We start from the raw sequence: 19,901 nt of genomic DNA on the forward strand, positions 1-19,901 counted from the left end.
GTCTCACTAGGTAGTTCAGTCTGGCTGTGAACTCACTATGTAACCCAGGCTGGCCTCAAACACAGCAGTTCTCCTGCCTCAGCCTCCCAAGTGCTGGGATTACAGGCATGTGCCACCAACCCCTTGAGGTCTGTCTTACGTACAAATTCAATGCAATACACTTTCCTTTAAACATTGCTTTAGCTACATCTATGAATTTTGATCTTTTTGATTTCTCTCAAATACAGGTGCTCCCATTTAGTGACCTACCTGTTTAACGACTGCTTGGATTTACATTTGAGGCCATCATTTATGACCCACTGCTTGGACTAACGATGCAGGAGCAAGGGTGGCAGCATGGCCCTGTGGCGGCCTGTATAACATAGTAATATTTGCTGACTACACAGTACAGTACTGCAGCTGTATGCTGCTATTCTAGTTACACAAATGTAAGCAGTCGAGTTGGTTTCCTTCGACCACCTCACCACTCTGAATATTGTAATGTGCACACTACATGCAGTCCCTCAAACAGCAACTAGTTCACTCACCGACTGCGTGGCAGGACTGTAACTCAGTCTAACGAGGAATGCACTTCCTAATTCTCTTGAGACTTAATTAAGCTAGGGATTAGTAAGGTTTGTTTTACAAACCAGGATATTACCGTGCGAACGTTCCCCGAGCACTTGGAGCACATCTGTGAAACGCCATCCAGGTGTTAGCTGAGTGTGCCTTGTTAGAGGTGTTAGCTCTTCTGCACCCTTGTTCAATTCGCTGCATGGATACTGAGAAAGGATGCTGGCCTTCCTAGGTGAGCCTGGGAAGCTTTCTTCTGTCAGGTCCCTCAGCTTTTGCTTTATACACACACTGAGCCCTACCAGAGGGGCCACGGTGTGGATGTGCTTTGTCCCACTGTGTGGTGCTATCATGGCAGTGAAGCCCTAGAGGTGAGGCTGGCGGGAGGGAATCAGGTCCCTGGGCCACTGCCCTGGGAAGGGGTAAATGCTGGGGTGGTGCAGTCAGTTCTTGTGAGGGGGTTGTTATAAAGCAGCACCTCCACAGGCCTGGTGCCCAACATATGTTCTGCCAAGTTCTGACTGAGCCAGGGACCCTTACCAGAGGCCAAATGGATGTTCAGTCTCCAAAACTGTAAACTGCATAAAATTCTTTTCTTTCTAAAGTATACAGCTTCAGGTTTTTGTTACGGTAAACAGATTAATAGTAGATACAAATATGTTCCAAAGTATGATTCTTCATGAATCATTTCCTTTATCATTACAGTGATGGACAAATTTCAGAGCACTTTGAAAATGAGACAGAGATGGATACTACCAGCGGAGGCCAGGCTAAGGCAGCACAGTCTGAGGAATCTGAGCTAAACTTCCAGAAGAAAAGTGGGGGATAGAGCAGGCAGTCGGCTAGAAAGGACAGCAGTAACGCAGGTATGAGACCACAGTCTAACATGGATGTGCAGGGTCATTTAAGAGTGTCTCGCTCCTAATTTGACACAAAGGTGTATTTGCCTCTCAAAAAAAACTGTTAAAAACAAGTTCATCAACTTCTCCAAGTGACCTGCAGCCTCTCAAACCTCTGTCTGGTCTTTCACCTTACAGGTGAGACAGGCACCACCTTAGGCGTCTAAGATGTTTTCCTACATGCACAGTGCCCAAGCATCAAACGATTCGCGATTCGCCAGATAGGATCTGGAAATATGCTGCTAAATTGTCATATGTAATTAATTACAAATATTTGCAGGATTTATAATAAACATATAATGCAAATGTTCCTGTTTATCTTTCTATGTAACTGACCATATTATCCAGCTCAGAAGATTTTGAGGTTTTGGGGCCGGATTTAGCTCAGTGGCATAAGCACCTGCCTTTGCAAGCACATGGTCGTGAGTTTGATCCCCGGTACTAAAAAAAAAAAAGATTATGAGGTTTAACAAAGAAAGTTAGGGAGTTGCCTATCTCCTGGCATATAGAAGGTGCGCACTAAGGCTGGCCAATGTCAGCTTACACACAAGTCTAAATTCACCTTCTACAAGTAGAAGCTTAAAGTTACATGCGACCTTTAGAGGAGATAAAATATCTGAGGGTAAGGTAATGACTCCTTTGCTCCGCCTTTTCCCTCCGATTTCTTCCAGCAGCTTCTGGAGCACCTCCTTGCCTTCCTCCCTAGCCATCACCAGGGTGGCACTGACAGATGACTGCTCTCGTCTGTCTTCGGTCTCCGAGTGCCCAGGACACATCCTGGTCTCTCCTCTTACGTCTTCTCTAGTCAATCCTTGCTTGGGGTACATGCAGCCCTTTTTCTTGCTTTAGGTTGATTGGACTACAATCAAAACATGCTAGTAAGTGACTGGACTACTTCCAAACATGCTAGTAAGTGTTACTAGACTTGGTGTTTTCTGCACACACCACAAGTTACTGACGCTATTATTTTCCCTAGCAATAAAACAGTATGATGATTATAAATTTAGTATTGAGGTATCAGTCTAATAATAATCAGTACTAATACATAAAAATGCATTTTCTGAACCTTTATACTTGGAAAGTTTTGTATTTATGTACTGTTACAAACATCACACTTCAATTTTATACTGCATCAAAGTACATTAATTTGGCTATCTTTATGAACTAATGAGAAAGCTAAATACTGTATACTTGTATTTGAACAACAGAAACGCCGGTTTACACTAAGCTCAAGAATGGCATATCAGAACAAGAAGCCAGTTCCATCTTCCTGTGAGTCGGCAGAAGCTGTGCTGGGCCCGGGAGAGGTAACGAGAAGCCAATTCACCCTTCCTATGAGACAACCAGCGCTCCGACCCCCTGTACCACCAGGTGATCTGGAGGACAAGCCAAGCAGACAGCACCTGAGCACCAAAATAACTTAATGCTTACACTGTGTGATTGCTTTTGCAGGCCTAAGGCCAATAATCTAAGCACCTATTAGAGAATAATAATAATAATAGCAACTATGGGGGATTTCCTTCTGTCTTGTTTTTGAAATCCAGTATTGTTTTCAGTTGCATTTTGTTCTGTTTTATTGTTTTGTTTTAGTCAGTGTTCTGACTGGTTTCATCCTGTTTTGATTTTATGTCTGCTGGTATGGGCAGCAATTTTGAAGATAACAAAGGCATTAAAGCATGTAAGAGGCATATAGTTGACTTCCTATTATCCTATTTTGAAATTCTGTATCACTTGCACTATTATGTTTTGATTAGCTTAATTCTGTTTTGATTTTATTCTCTTAAAAAAAAGAATGACATGTCAAGAGATATTTATTTTATTTCTAACAGTAAAATACTGGAAATAAGTGTCCAACAGAATTGGTTTTTAAAAAAAATCACAGAATCTCAAATTTTAGCTATAAAATGGAATTGTCAGCTATCATTAAAAATACTTTTTTCCAAGTACTTAATGACATGTAGAGATCGAACTGCTCGACTGCTTCACTCATTCTCACTTAGACTAACTTAGCTTCTTATTTTATTGCGAACTCTTGGTCAAACAGCAAATACATCTGCAAAGTACTGCCACATGAGCCCAGATGCCTGCAGAAAGGCGCCTGCACTCCTCCCTGTCCCAAGCGCGGGAGCGCTGCAGCGAAGAGGGATTCTTCCTTCACTGTGCTGGGCACTGGCACTGCACCCCTCCCGCCATTCTGCCATCCATGGAAGGGCTGCCACACATCAGCACAATAACACCAGAGGGCGCTCCAAGTCAGGAATCCTGTGGGTGGCTCCCACCACCCATGTGCACCAGGCGCAGGCTTTATGACCACCCTGCATCTGTACGAGACTACGGAAGAACAGAACAAAAACACATTAGGCTGTGAGAATTACCAACTTAGCTTCCCCTCAAAAAACCAACCTCTCCCCCCAAAATAGCATGTAGCAGAAGAAAACACAAAAATCCAAAATGAATTAATTCTTCTTTAGGAAACAGAGAACACCTTGAATTACAATTCGAGCAGAATGGAACAAACATTGGAAATAATGAAACCAGTTTTAAAAAAAAACAAGAAAGGGTTGACTGGCCCCAGAAATAAGGAAAAATATTTCATGAAAAAAGACTATTATTAACAAAGAAGAATTTGGAAATATAGTAAAAAAAAATAAAAAATCTATGACACCATCAAAAAGTTCATGGTTATGAACACAACATGGTAGACAATTACAACACAAAGAAATCTACATATTCAGTGCAATTCTTATCAAAATCATAATGACAAGTTTACAAAAACAGGAAAATCCCTCTTAAAATTCATATGTAATCTCAAGTGATCTCAACCAAAACGACCTTGAAAAAGTGCAAATAGTTCGCTACATAGTTCAGGATGGCCCTGAACTCATTATGAAACACAGGCTAGCTTTGACTTGAAGCAACTCTCCTGTCTCAGCCTCCCAAGTGCTAGAATTACAGACATATGCCAACACACCCAACAAAACTGGACTTGTTAAAAACTAAAACACTTCTGTGCATCAGAGGAAACTATCAACATAGTGAAAAACCAACTGACAGAATGAAGAAAATATCTGCAAATTCTGCAAATCTCCTACGTGGTTAAAATTCACAGTAAGGAGAACATTTAGAACTAAAAACAAACACAAAACACCCAATTAAAAAATGCAGCAAAGGGACTTCCGGGAGAACATGGCAGATAGATAGCAGCAGCTTCAGAAGCTCTCTGAAAAACCACACTTAAAATCCAGGAATGGTGCCAAGCGAGAAGTCCTAAGCAAGCGGAGATACACCCTGCCGACCCAGGAACGAACTAAACTAAGAGAAGCCAACTGGAAACGCAATCCTGATGATATAACAGAACAGATAAGGTCTCAGCACAGAAGCTGAAGCCGTGCCACTGGCAGCCGAGATTTGAATTTCCTGCAGCCGCCGCTGCGTCCCAATCGGCATAGCAAGTAGAGAGACACAAAAGCTCTGAGAGTGGGAAGCGGTGAATGGAGTTGAGAGCGGGACTGGCCAGGAGCCCTGCATTGACCTCCGGTGAGTGAGCGGATCTGAGACCCTTCCACAGAGTAAGAGGCTTCAGCAAAGGACATACTGCGACCGGGCAGGTTAGCCAGAACAGGAGGCTGCAGTGTCCTTAGGCATATATTCCCCTCTCAAGCGGGAATGGTGGCGAGTGCCTGGGTGACGCCGCAGACTAAGACCCAGCAGGCTAGCCCAAACCAGGTCCCAGCGCCTGGAGATGCACCCTAGCAGTGAAGCCTTCGGTAGGTTGACCTGGAAGGGCGGTTACTGAGTTTTGTTGGATCACTGAACAAAACTGTTTCCAGTCTCACTGTTTAAAAGTCCACTTTATAGGCTTTAATTTTGTAACTTGAACAACTATTTCTAAGATGAGAATGTGTAATCTATTAACTTGTGATTTCTTACTGTTTATTTTTTAAATTTTGTATTACTTGTACCCTTTCTCTGTTTTTTTTTTTTCTCCTTAAATAAAAAAAAAAAAAAAAAAAAATGCAGCAAAGGGCCTGAATACACATTTCCCCAAAGGTGATTATACAAATGGTTAATAAGTACATGAAAATACTTTGCTCAACAGCACTAAGTACAAATCAAAACCACAATGAGACATCACCTCACACCCATTAAAATGACTGCTATCGTTAGGTGTCAATTAAACAGAAATTTACGGCAGTGAATCAGAATCCCTGGGCACTACTGGTCACACAGCTCCTGTGGAAAACAGTGCAATGGTTCCTCAAGTAATCAAGAATAGATTAAGTGCATGATATACTAATTCCACTTCAGGATACATATACACAGGACAGCAGGATTTTAAAGAGATAATTCCACACCTCTGTTCATAGCAGTATTATGCACAATAGCTAAACCATGGATGTAAACCCAGTGTCCACTGACAGATGAATGAGAAATAAGCAACAAGGGCTACTATGCACACATGGAGCACTAGCCTTGCAGAGAAGAAATTCTAACATGCTCCAATACAGATGCATCTTGAGGGCAGTATACTAACTGAATAAACCACTCAAAAAATATAAATGCTACTGATGCCACTTACACGAGACATTCGGATTCTGACTAGAATCACAGGGACGGAGAGTACACTAAAGCTCCCTGGGGGGTGGGGGAAAGGTAGGATGAGGGGTCTTAGTGACAGCTGCATAACAGGAGTGCACCACACTGACCAATGGCAACGAGCACATGAAGATGCTCTCAACATCATTAGTCATTAAGAAAATCAAATTGTAACTACAACGAACTGTCGCTCTACCTCTACTAGAAAAGGCACAATCAAAATGCCTGCTATTAACCAGTTCTGTTATAGTAATGAAGGCAGTACATTAGCAGAGAGAGAGACCGAAACTAGAGATCGCAGAAACACTTTTGCTTGAGGGGACTTGATACATGTCAGAAGGGGCATTATATATAGGTCAGTGGGGAAAGTGGAGAATCAGATGATGCTTGGCAGACTAATTATTCATATGGGGTGGCGGTGAGGGAGAACAGAGGGGATGCTACAAGGTCCCTGTGTCACACAATTAAGAAGTCAGTCTTACTTCTTTCTTTATCCCTACAGTCACAGCCACACATTCTCGTGTGTAATCTGCACTTCCTTCCACAAGAGATGGAATGTACCTCTCAGGCCCTGGCTTTGGGCTGGGCCATGTGACTACTCTGCTTCCCGAGCTTCTCCCAACGGGAACAGAAGAACATGTCTCCTCTAGCCCGTGGGTCTCAGAAAGAGAATGTGATAAAGGTCACACAAGTAAGAACCATCCCAGCAGACCTGCTGCATATAGCAGAGCCAGCCAAGGACTAGACTTCCAGCCATCTGCAGATGCACAAAAATACTTCTGGTTGTATGCTATTGAGAGCTGTGTGTTGGCAACAGCTAACTGATAACACATTCAATGGACTAAGTATAAATATATAAAATGAAATTCCAGAATTTAAAAAAAAAAAAAAAAAAACATTTAGGGGAGGATCTGTTCGTTTGTTGAGACAGGGTGTCCTAGGCAGTTCAGGCTGGTTTTGAAATCACTTTGCAGCCCAGGCTGGCCTTGAACTCACAACGATCCTCCTGGCTCAGCCTCCCAATTGGTGGGATTATAGGTGTGCATCATCACACCTGGCTAGGAAAGGATTTCTTAGATTAGACATAAAACCAATCATAAGCAAAAAGATCACCCAAATTAATTATTCTGCTGAGAAGCCTCAAATAAAGTGAAGACAGCTTATAAAACAGGAGATCTGTCACATACTCTTCATGAGGGATTATATGAAAAACATAGAAAACCAATGTACAAAGGACCATCAGGAACATCACAAACCACATGTAGCCATTTCACTGGGATAAAACTAAAAACCAAATAAGCCTATGAAAAGACGCTGTACTTTATGTAAAGAAAGCCGTTAAGAAACCATACTAAATTGCTAAAAAATAAAAGTATTCACAACTATGGAATGAAATAAAATTCTTAAGTTCTACAAATTCGATGTTTAAACTATTACAAATACTGTGTGTTTGTGTGTGTGTGTGTGTGTGTGTGCGCGCGCGCGCGCACGCGCGCGCATGTGTACAAATACTTTTTAAAAACTTACATGACTCTATTCCTGGGCATATACTTTCAAAACTTGGGCACATTTATTCCAAAATACCTAGGAATACTTGTAACAGTTTGAATTAAAAAATAAAAAATAATCTAGACATCCATCCAAAGTGTAAATTGTAACATAGTCATCAGTGCTATACAGCAGTAAAAATGAATGACATGGACCTACACAAAAGGATTTTACTAGCATAATACTGAATGAAAATAGCAAGTCACCAATTTAAGAGTACTGTTAGCCATAAGCTAAACTAAACGTATTATTCAGTGAATTATATATGTTTAATAAGTGTACAAAAAACACAAGAAAATAAAAAGACAAAGCCAGATGGAGAAAGCCAACAGAGTCACATGTCTATGTCTACATGTTAAATGGTTTCATAATTTTGTTAGTGGGGGAAAGGAGAAAAATATTTCTACTTGAGAAAATAAAAGGCCTTATTGAGATGAGCATGCAAATGGTCTAGAGATTTTACAGAATAAGAAATATAGTATAGTCTACTTTTACCTTTTTTAGTCTACTTTATTTACATGTCTTCTTTTCGGTATCCAAAACCTAATTATAAAAAAAAAAAAATGACCATTTTATGCATTGGTATCTAATTAGATACACTGCCTTACTCATATTTTTCCAAAAGATTTCAGTAACACACATCCTAATCATACATAAGAAGAAATAAAAAATAATTTTATATCATTCTCCATATAAATGTTGTAATTTCTAATTCCACAGTAACCTTCTCGTATTTTACAACCTAAAGATATCCAGAAATAAGCGTCTTTTGACTCTTTTTTGCTTTTTTTTTTTTTTTGTAGCCCAGGTTAGGCTTGAACTTGCAGCAATCCTCCTGCCTCAACCTCCCAAGTGCTGGGATTGTAGGCATGTACCACCACACCTGTCTTTTTGGTCTTGTTTCTTTGTTTGTCTGTTTTTTGAGACAAGGTCTCACTATGTAGTTAGGCTGGCCTTATAGTTTAAGCCGGCCCCAAATTCTCAGTGATCCTCCTGCCTCAGCCTACGGAAGAGGACAGGTTTTAAAGAAATCTTTTCTCTTCATCTGTATTTTTCCTATAATTTTGAAGAGAATACATCCAATTAACATGAGAAATGAAGGCATATAAATGAACACAACCTTTCAATAATCTTTCCACACAGACTAAAGAACACCTGGAGGAAGCACTTCGCAAACACCACTTGTCTCCTCTTGCTGTACCTCTCCCGGGAGTGTTTAAGGCCCCAGGACTCCAGCTTCCCTGAGTCTTCATAGCAGGTCTGTTGCCCTAATCTGCCGTTTCCCTTTATTGAGCTAAGCTAAGGTACTGAGGTTGCTAATCACACTGACAGTTTTAAGAATATTCCAATTTATATGCTGTCAATGAATTAAAAAATCTTTCAGCTACCCCAAAAAATAAGCAAATAAAAAATAATTTTCCAAATTAGTAATTGAAATAATTAAGTATTAAATTATTAAGTAAATTCCTGGGTAAGAGTCCTAATACATCCCACATTCAAACCTATAAGAACTCTCCCTAAAGAGTGGTTATCTTTTCAAATTTTCACCATTCTTTTAAATGTATTTTTTTTTTCCTTTTCATCGGTACCGGGGATCGAACTCACGACTGCCGCTGAGCTAAACCTCCAGCCCCTAAATGTATTCTTTAAAAATAAAAGTTTTTTAAAGATGATGACAAACGTACTTACTTTAGCCAACAGCTCCTGTGTTTCGGCCGTCAGGGGAGCATGGGAAAACCTGCAGTGCTCTCCCTGGTAACATTTTGTTCCTGTGTGATAAAACTTGCAGGGGTATTCATGTGGCACAAATGTTAAGGAAGAGAACAATCTTAATCCGTATCATAATATTTTTGCTATATAAGTATTTTTTCCTACTAGTACAAACACTGAATTCTCCTTTTAGTTTTTTAAGACAGGGTCTTGTTACATAGTTCAGGCTAGCCTTGAACTCACTATGTGCCCAGGCTGGCAATCCTCCTGCCTCAGCCTCTTGAGTAGGGGGTGAGAGGTTTCAGGCAGGCACCACAATGCCATGTTTGAATTTTCTGTTCAAAGCATGAGATAATAAATTATTATTAATTAGGTTACAGGAAAAATCTAATTTAAAACATTTTGAATAATTTTTTATGAGACTGGGGCTGAACACAGGCCTTTTCTGAGAAAAAGTCACACTAAGTAGACCAGATGCAACTGGAACTTTCAATCCTCCTGCCTCAGCCTCTCAAGTGTTACCATTACAGACCTTATTATGCGTCTTGGTTAGACAGTTTACATCAATCAGATTTAATGACTATTGCAAGAGACTTTTCCTTTGTATCTGTTCTCCTAACAAAATACAGGTATGTTTCACCAGCATGGATGAGAACTATTTGTTTTCAGTACCTTGAGAAAGGTGATTATTTTAGAGCATTCTTTTGGATTGGGGAAAATCAAAATCAATGACAGTGATCATCTTATAAATACGGGTCCTTTATATAAGCGGCTTATCTAAAATTGAATTAATCAGCCAGGCATCATGGCGCATGCCTGTAATCTCACCAGCACTCGGGAGGCTGAGGCAGAAAGATCGTTGCAAGTTCGAGACCACCCTGGGCTACAAAAGTGAGCCCAAGGCCATCATGAACTACGTGCAAGATCCTGTCTCAAAATGCTATAAATAAATAAATAAAACAACTAATTTATACAACTGTCATACTGTTTTTCAGGCTCGAATTCCTATTACTGAGTGACTGAAGAAACACAACTCATGCTGACCAAAAATGCTTCCCCCTAAATACCCACATTTCCCGCTTTCACATCTGTACCATCCACACTGAAGCACTAAGGTTACTGCCCAATTAGAGGACAACACGTACAGTTTATAATGGACAGAAAGCAAGCACTGCCCCCCCAATTATAAAATCCCCCTCTTTACAAGGTAGATTTTACGAATAAAGGTTGAATTAGCATCACAGCAGAAATTCTGACAGTGTTTTTCTGCAATTTAACCAGGTTTCAGAAACCCACTATACCCCAAGGTTGGAAAGAAAGGATTTTCATCTGAGAGATTTTTCTGAAAGATTGCTTTTTTCTTGTGGAAAAAAAAAAACTGCACAATTTGATCACTTTAATACTAAACTGGGATAATTTTGTTATAGTTACAATTCTGGTTTCATTAAATTTTTGCATTTTTAAAATGTTTACGTAAGTGGGAAAAGTTACACTATTATATCTTATGACAAAGGATATTATGCAAATACAGGCAGTTTTCACCTCGGGTACAATAGCCCTGGACATAAAACTTACACATTTCCTTTTTCTTCTCCATCTCTGTATCATGATCAAACTTACACTGGTCTCCCTGATCAACAGAAAGGATAGAAACAAGGCATTATAACTTAAGGTTAAGTCATTAATAGGCCAACAAACTTTAAATTAGTGAGTGATTCCAGAAAGAACAACAGCAACTCTTATCAGCAAGTCTACTTCTTAATGAGTTGTACTATAACCACATTTTACAACTGCTTAAGTTTCTTAAGTACTAAACATTTTTGTCACAAAGCATTTTTAAAAATGATGCACTGTTTTTTTTTTTTTTTAAATTGGTACCAGGGATTGAACTCTCGACCGTATGCTTGCAAGGCAAGGTGCTTATGCCGCTGAACTAAATCCCCAGCCCCCAAATGATGCACTTTTTTAAAAATTAAAGAGTACTACGTTAAGATTTTATGACAGAACCTCTTCTAGGAGGCAAGTTTTAGCAATTTACAGTACAGTACAGTACACAAAGGGTGTCAAATGAAAACAGCAGTTTTAGCATATTTTTGCTAAAGCATATTTTTCGCTTACACATTTTTATACCTTGATACATTTCCTTTCAAGAAAATATTTGCAAACTTTCTTGCCCTTGCGTTCCACTGTGTGCTGGTTAATGAAGCCCTGGCTCATCCGCACGGGCTGCTGCTTCTCCTTAGGTTCACCATCCTCCAAAAACAAAAACAAACTAAAGTGAAAGACAGAAAGTGAAATATTTTAAGCCACTTTTTAAGACATTACGACATGACTCAATGTCTAAGTTGGGCTTCATGCATAAGACTTGGCCTTCTGTGCATCAATTTAAATACAAAGTTTTTCTCAGTTTCAACGGCATTCCATCACTAAATATTAGCACTGTTCAACCAACCATTTCATTATACTTAGCCCTTATTTTATAAAAACTAAATAAAAAGCAACTTAATAATGACAGAGCCAGGACTTATGATAAAGTCTGAGAAGGTTCTTTGGAATAATGGAGACAAAGCCAGGCATGGCTGCACAAAGGGCCGTGAATCTATAGTTTTGATGAGATGTTCGTTGGGTATGAACTGAACATACTGATTGGCTCAAATTAACAGATATAACTAGAAATACACCCTCAAAGATGGCTACACAGGCATAAAAAGATTTTTATATAAAAAATAAAAAAGGGAATTTAAAAATCCACTTTAGTTCTTAAGAAACATAAACTACTTTTTTTTTTTTTTATTGGTACCAGAGATTGAACTCATGACTGCCTGCTTGCAAGGCAGGTGCTTATGCCACTGAGCTAAATCCCCAGCCCCAAGAAAGTTTACAGCTTCTGTACCCCGAATTAGCAACTATAATTTTTTTTTTTTGTCTTTTTTGTTTTTATCGGTACCAGGGATCAAACTCACGACTGCCTGCTTGCAAGGCAGGCGCTTATGCCGCTGAGCTAAATCCCCAGCCCCAGCAACTACAATTTAAGGAATAGGGTACAGGCAACTACAGGAGCTAATGTATAGAATCATTTAATGATTTATTTTGCAATAATGCCAAATTGTTTAGTAATAAGACCACTGAAATTACATCTTATTAATATTGTATGTCATGGCTGAAGTCTTTGGTTTTTGTTGACTGTTATTAAAGTCTAACATATGACAGAATTTGTTTTCCACATCGCAGAGCTGCTAGCTTTGTCTAACCATCATCTGAGTTGATGTTCACCAAACACAGACAGGGAAACTAACCAGGACACAGGAATCAGCATTCACACCTGGCAGGTCCTGTGGAACTGCAGGTCACTACCTGAACCCTGAGCTTTGGACTCCTCATTTGTAAAATGCTGAGGTGGGGACAGGTTTCGTATAAATATGTTTCAGTCTGTAACACCTGTATTTCTAATATTTGACCCCCACCTACTCGCATCCTCTCTGATCAAGTCTAATGAGAAGTCTGCTGCCCAGTAAAAGCCCCCAAAATGCAAAGCCCAGAAAAGCCCCGACTGTCCTGCCCTGTCCCTGTACCTCGTCCTGGGGACTGCTCTTCTTCAACAAGGAATCTGGCCCTCTGTCTCCAGTGCCAGCCCGTTTTCGTTTCACTTTCTTCTGTTTAGCATTCTTACGACCAGGTTTAAGATTTGTATTTTTCGATTTAGCAGCTAAAAATATTAAAGTTATTTTTTAAATGACACAAAAGCATTATCAGTTTCTCCTTAAAAAGTACACCTTATTAATTCATAAATAATTCTGCACTGCTTAGTGAGGAAAAACTAATAACTGATCTGTTTTTCTACAAGCCTTTAAGAGACCAAAGGGAACGATAACACATTCTGAATTACCAATTCATTCTTTGTGAACATATATAAGGGATTATTGGGGTAGGAGAAGAAGAGAAAGAAATCAATTTTGAAAGCTACAAGCTAGATTCTTTTTTAAGTATTTGGGCTACAATGGATCTAATTAGGAATTGCCACAGTTTTACAAAAGAAAAACCTTGTGTTTAAAATGACTTCATATATTATACTCAAATCTTTCATTTAAAATATTTGGTATAGATTAAGTTTACCTACAGACATATTTGGAATAGAAGAAATACTGGAGAGGGAAAAAAAAAGTATAAAGAAAGCATTAAGAATTTAATTTGCAGGCTGGGGGTTAGCTCAGACCAGGTGTAAGCTCCTATCTTGTAAGCGCACGGTCATGAATTCGACCCCTGGTACCAAAAAAAAAAAAAACTTTTGGTTTGCTGCTGGGCATGGTGACGCACACCTGAAATCCCAACAACTCAAGAGGCTGAGGCAGCAGGATGCCAAGTTCAAAGCCAGCTTGGCCGACTTAGTGAAACTCTGTCTCCTAACTTCATACAACCACTCCAGGGAACTCTTTACTGACTGCAGTACAGACGCGGCCTGCACCTCACGCATGGAGAGGCCGTGGACTTAGGATTCTCTCTCAGATGGAGTCATGGCCCTGATGACCCAGCTACACCCCTAGTTCCTCCTACACCGAGGACTCAGTGGGGACCTGGCCCGTGCAAGCTTACGTCTGGTATAAAGATCTTAGAAATCATGCTCTTATCAGAAGACAAAGTGAACGCTGTGACGGCCTCTCCACGCACACTGTCAAAGGTAAAACACTGGTACTTACACAGCTTAGTATCTCTTACTTCCTCTTTCTTCACAGATTCTTTAGAGGACGGTAGGGGCTGAGCAGCATTTGCCATTTCTTTAGCTCGTATGTACTTCTGCAGCTCTTTCTCAAAATTATCTTGTGGTTCCTGACCGCAGGTATCATTATCACTATATGATTCATAGTCTTTACTTCTTGATTTTCTATATGGCAAACTCTTCGGTGATGCTGTAGACTTTCCAAAGTGCCTAACCTAAGTAAAAATTAAATTCTGACTTAAAAAACAGATTCAAAGTGGGCTAGTTTTCAGAAGAAACAAGACTGGCTACAAAATGACCACTGCTGACAGTGGGTGATGGGCACATGAGTTCATGCACCATTCTCTCCATTCTTAAACAGCTGAAGTTTTCCAGAATTGAAACCAAACAAACCAGAATGACAGACTCGTGAGTAAGGCTAATTTGAGAAAAGATCTTGAATTTGTAAACTGTACGCACTTTGCTGAATTAGAAATCTACAACGCCAAATCTTACTTGACAAAGGGGATTACAGGACCCAGTTTTCACATTGTATTTCTTTATTTGTACTGATGATACTCTTAAATATTTTGATTAAGTATTTCATCATTTCATAAAACACCAAGTAAATTTGATTAGCCCAACTGGAAAGTGACTTATACTTTGATATCACTGCTATCAAAGCCAACTTCTCCTGGTACTTACAACAGTTCTATCAGTAATGATGACAAAAAGAAAAAAAAAAAACCCTATAATCTAGTTGACTTTACATTTATTTATTTGTTAGTGCTGGGAATCAGATAAGCGCCCTACTACTGAGCTGTCCTAGACAAGCCTTCTACCATTCAGGATGTACCAGTGCCCAAGAATTTAGCGTAAACACAGAGATGAAGTTCTGTTCACTTATATAATTCAAAATATTACACTAGGCAAGCGCTAAGTCATGAGTTCAATCCTCAATACAAAAAAAAAAAAATTACAGTAATCCAGGATAAGTGCTCCCACCTGCACAAAATATACAGGTTCTATAATGAAGCAGATTCCTTTTACCTCAGGTAATAACATGTCTGATTCATACTGAATGAAGATACAAGAAGACACAGCAACATTAATAAAACCAGAACAATTATCAACTACATTGATTTATTATGTAGTAAAGAAGAATAGCTTCAGAGAGCACTGAAACACACAAAATACAAAGGACTAAGTATTTTTTATTTAGCTAACTGTAAACTCACTTCAGTTTGCTCCTCTTTGTACAGCACAACTTAGAAAATGTATTACAATTCCTTTCTGTTTTGTAAAAAAGTTTAATAAATAGTGCCAATTTCTTTCAAATAAAAGATTTTCTTTACATACTGTTAAATAAAGAGCATGGGTACATGAGCACATGCCTGTGTGCGCATGTGTATACAGGACCTGAGATATTTCCATCAATACTTGAGAGCTGAACAAATTTTTCACTAAAAGAAACTTAAGTTCCAGAGGTTGGACTTAGGAGAATGTGAGGAATACAGTTATACAGGAGGATGAAATAATACTACACAAAAAAACAGATAAAACTATTACAACAAATTCTCTCTGTCCCCACACCATAACAAAATCAACCAGGAATTTCCTCCAGGGCCAAAAAAAAAAAAAAAAAGAAAGAAATTGCATTTAATGTCTGGTAAAAGCTAAGCCTTGTCCCTTGTAGTAAAAAATGGATTATTTTAGCATCAAATAAGATGGTATAGTATTATAGTTATTATATAATAATACTGTTCAACACAATATGCTGATACTATAATATTCATCAAAATATTTCCAACATACACAAAACAGAAAAATTAGAAAGCTTAAAATATATTATCACAGATTTCTTCACAGAAATTAAAAATGGACACAAGGCTATACTCAAAGTAAATTTGAGTGGTTCATTTGTTAGCTCATCAAAGAAAGCTGAATGAGTTAATTAAATAGTATTTAATTGTAGCAGTGAAAGAAATGATTCAGACAAACGAAGTTGTTTAAGACACCTGGTCAAGACATAAAGAACTTGGGAAAAACTTCAACAGACCTCTTCTTTTTGAAGTGGTTCTGGGATTGAATCTAGGGCCTCGTGCATACTAGGCAAGTGCCCTATGACTGTGCTATGTCCTAGGCCCTTTTTAAATTTTGAGTCAGGATCTTGCTAAGTTGCCCAGGCCTTGAACTTACAATTCTCTTCCTTAGTCTCTCTAATTGCTGGGATTACAGGCATGTACCCATCATGGTAGGAAACAGGTAAATTTTTTTAAAAGATGAAAATTTCAGCGGTTTTCCTTGGTTCCTGATGAGTTGATGCTGCTCGGTTTTGCTGTGTTGTTCAAAGTTAAAACAGGAGCCAGATCTGCATTCCTATAGGAATCTACAGCCGATGTATTGCTCACACTCAAACTGTGGTCCTAACAATGTTTTGCAGATGTATATCCAAGTACAAAGGAAACTGCCATTTCAAAACCCACTTAAACTGTGCTACTGAAGAGCTTCTACTATGACAAATTAAGAGAAGACTCTAACAAAGGTCCATAAAGTTCTGCCAGGCAATGAGTATGCTCAGTTAAAATCGTATGCTGATGAACTCACATCAGCATTTGCAGTGCCTATCTGTAGTGAAAGACACTTTTAGGGTTGAAATAAAACTTCATTATATATCAGTATTATCAGATAAACCTTAATAATCAATTTTCATGACCTAGAACAGTAACTCTGAACCCCAATAAAATATCCCACAAAAAAGAACCTTATTTTCTTATTAGCAGACCTGAATTACAAAAAGTTTTAACTATTTATTTTCTTTTTCTTTTTTTAAAATAGCGTTGCACTATATTATATTCCCAGCCCTTTTAATATTTTATTCTGAGTCTCATGAAGACACCAAGTTGAACAGGTTGAGCTTGAACTTGAAAACTCCTATCTCAGCCTCCCAAGTGCTGACATTACAGGCATGCATTACTGTGCCTGGTTAATACTGTGGCCAGGGGTATAGCTCAGTGGCATGCCTGGCAAGCGCAAAGTCCTGAGTTCCATTCCTTGTACAAAAAAAAAAAAAAAAAAAAAACCCTTACATTTCATCAATGTAACATATTAAAGCTTACCTCTTTCATTAAGTACGCACATAATATCCTCAATTTTGCTTCATGGATTTAAAACCTGAAGTGTTTGATATCTTATTCTACAGAAATAGCTTGCTGATTTGAGACTAAAACAAAAAGTAGAAAATATGGGAAAATTTTTTCCAGAAACAGCACATATGATTCAAACAAAGTTTAAAACAAGTACACAGATACTCAAGATATTACATTAAAAAAAACAGTGGAAGTTATGATGACAGTCTCAAAACACCAAGAATAAAATGAAGAACAGAAAGGCTTTCAGAAGGAACAGAACGGTCGGAAAGAAATGACTCAAATTCAGGGGCTGGGGATTTAGCTCAGCTGCATAAGCACCTGCCTTGCAAGCAGGCAGTCATGAGTTCGATCCCTGGTACCGATAAAAAGGAAAAAGACAAAAAAAAAAAAAAATTGGTAAGTCTTTGGCTTTGCAGTGGTGACTGGCAAGAGCCCACGGGACGATAATCTTACACTGAACTCTATTTCAGCCAAACTGGCTATCCAAAATGAGTAAGGATGCAGGATTTTCAGAAATGCTTTAGGAAACACCCAAAATGTATCTTTTTCTTTCCCCTGTAGTAGAGACTGAACCTGAATCTTGTACTGAGGTATACCCCCAGGTATCACCCCTCCTTTTTTGGAGACAAGAGTTTTGCTAAATTGCTAATTTGTACAGGCTGGAATTGAACTTGTGATCTTCCTGCTTCAGCTTTCCAAAGTGCTGGGATTATAGCTGTAGGCCACCAAACCCACCATCCTCCATACATTCTGATATATGGATATTTACCATCAAACAAAAACACAACAGTTACAAAGTAATATTTTAAGAAAATATCTAGGAAGCTGGGCATGGTGGGGTGTACCTGTAATCCCACCACTTAGGAGGCTGAAGCAGGAGGATCACCATGAGTCTGACACCAGCCCAGACTACACAGTGAGTTTAAGGCCAGCTTGAACTACACAGCAAGACCCTGCCTCAAAAATATGATGTAGGGCTAGCAGCACAGCTCAGCAGTAGAGCACTTGCCTAGCACACAAGATGCTCTAAATTGATCCCAGTCACTGGAAGGAAAAGAAAAGGGGAAAAAAGGTAAATTAACAATAGTTTTATTATACATCATCTAGCAATGTAAGACATTTATAAAAAATAACACTGTTGAGAGATACTTAAGAAGATATAAAAAGATTTTAATCCTAACAGTTTACAGATTTAATACACTCAATAAAAATCCCAACAGAATTTTCTGTGAAACTTGACAAACTGACTCTAAAATGCAAAGACTAAGAGCAGCCAGGACACTGAAAAAGGAGAAAAATCAAGGCGAGACAACCCGCTTACCTAACCTCAAGTTCATTGGACAGCGGCAGTGATTACCTCGTGAGGTCTTGGGGAGGGACAGACAAAGCACTGAACAGAGTTCAGGGACAGAACTGAACATGAACACTCAACTGTGACAGAGGTGACACTGCGGACCCTGCAGGGGGAGAAGACAGCTCTTTATCCCCAAATGATGGTGTTGGAATAATCAAGTACAACAATAAAAGCTAAAAAATAAAAGGAAATTAGGCTTCTCTGCTTCATAGTGATTATGAACTTCAAAGTGAGAGGTAGAAAACAATATAGGAAAATATTTTCCTTACCTTGGACTGTTTTCATAAAACATAGAAAAGTACTAAGTATAAAAGATTTAAAACTACAATAAAACTATGAACTTTTCAATTTTAAAAAATGCCACAGGGTGGAAAGCAAGTTACAGAAGGAGCACAGATGTATGACACATAATCCACAAGAATGAAAATAAAAACAACTCATATCCAGACTGAAGAACTATCTATCAAAAAAAAAAAAAATCACAAGTAATCTAACGGGGCTGAGGGAAGAAAGAAGACTTGAGAAAGCGTGAAAAAGGAAATGTGAGTAGGCAAACTGATCAAAAGATGCTCCTTATCAACAATGACCTCAACAATGCAAGGTAAACAAGAATAAGATACCAATGCACCCTCATCAGAGGCCCAAAATAAGGCCGACAATAACAAGTAGGATCAGTCTGTGGAGCAATAGCAAGAGCTCCTGGGAATAAAATCTGGTGAGCCACTTCAGAACCGAGTCAGGAGTTATGTGCTTTCCTTCCCGAGTAAAATGAGATACCCACTGTGACCAGAAATCATGATTGTCAACTTGGTTTACAGAGTAGTAAAGCATGGCTCTGGGTGTGTCTGTGGGGTGTTTGCTTGGCATGCAATCCAGTAAACTGAGGGGGAAAGACCTGATGGTGGCTGCCACCATCCCACAGGTTTGTAGCCTGGGTGGAATGAAAGAGGAAGAAGTCGCATTTGAAAATCTCCATCCTGTTTGAGCAGGTGCATCTTTTGTTACTGTGGATATCAGACTCGGGTTTCTTCAGCCTTTTACTGTGAACTCACACAGTGACTCTCACAGAGCTTCCAGGCCCTATTTTCTGTATCGGTTAGCTTTTCGTTACTGTGACCACAACAGCTGACACACATAATTTAAAGGAGAAGATAGCTACTTGGCTCATGATTTCAGAGGGCTCAGTTCATGGCTAGCTGGCTTTAAGGCAGAAATACCATGATGGAAGGGCTTGGTGGGTAGGAATACTGCTCACTTCATAGTGTTAGGAAACCAGAGGAGATTAGAAAGACTGCCAGAAAGAAAGGGACCAGGGCCAGATCCAAAGCCACACCTCCATGACCTACCAAGATACACCCTAAAGTATGCTTTACTAGGCCCCTAGCCAGCTCCCAAGC

At 39.2% G+C, this 19,901-nt stretch overlaps 1 protein-coding gene and 1 long non-coding RNA gene across 3 annotated transcripts in view; one reads left to right on the forward strand and one right to left on the reverse strand.

Annotated features, from left to right (window-relative positions):
• Positions 1-19,901, reverse strand: part of Zc3h8 (zinc finger CCCH-type containing 8) — a 42,390-nt gene that overhangs the window by 14,863 nt on the left and 7,626 nt on the right. The window contains exons 3-9 of one of the 2 annotated variants that reach the window (XM_063230008.1): positions 14,000-14,234; positions 12,878-13,011; positions 11,436-11,558; positions 10,822-10,935; positions 9,285-9,392; positions 8,091-8,138; positions 3,252-3,782 (exon numbers count right to left, since the gene is read on the reverse strand). In XM_063230008.1, the coding sequence (XP_063086078.1) occupies positions 8,106-8,138; positions 9,285-9,392; positions 10,822-10,935; positions 11,436-11,558; positions 12,878-13,011; positions 14,000-14,234 (747 nt within the window). In that variant the 3' untranslated portion in view covers positions 3,252-3,782; positions 8,091-8,105. Of the gene's footprint in view, positions 1-3,251; positions 3,783-8,090; positions 8,139-9,284; positions 9,393-10,821; positions 10,936-11,435; positions 11,559-12,877; positions 13,012-13,999; positions 14,235-19,901 lie in introns of those variants that run through there. The other variant, XR_010040813.1, reaches the window with a different exon arrangement.
• On the forward strand, positions 4,639-10,754 carry LOC134471375 (uncharacterized). The gene is made up of 3 exons (XR_010040817.1): positions 4,639-4,988; positions 8,739-8,853; positions 10,301-10,754. It is a non-coding gene; the product is annotated as an uncharacterized LOC134471375 (long non-coding RNA).

The sequence above is a fragment of the Cavia porcellus genome, unplaced genomic scaffold, assembly GCF_034190915.1.
Source record: "Cavia porcellus strain 051 isolate PalLab524CR breed Dunkin Hartley unplaced genomic scaffold, mCavPor4.1 scaffold_18, whole genome shotgun sequence".
Classification (NCBI taxonomy): Eukaryota; Metazoa; Chordata; class Mammalia; order Rodentia; family Caviidae; genus Cavia; species Cavia porcellus.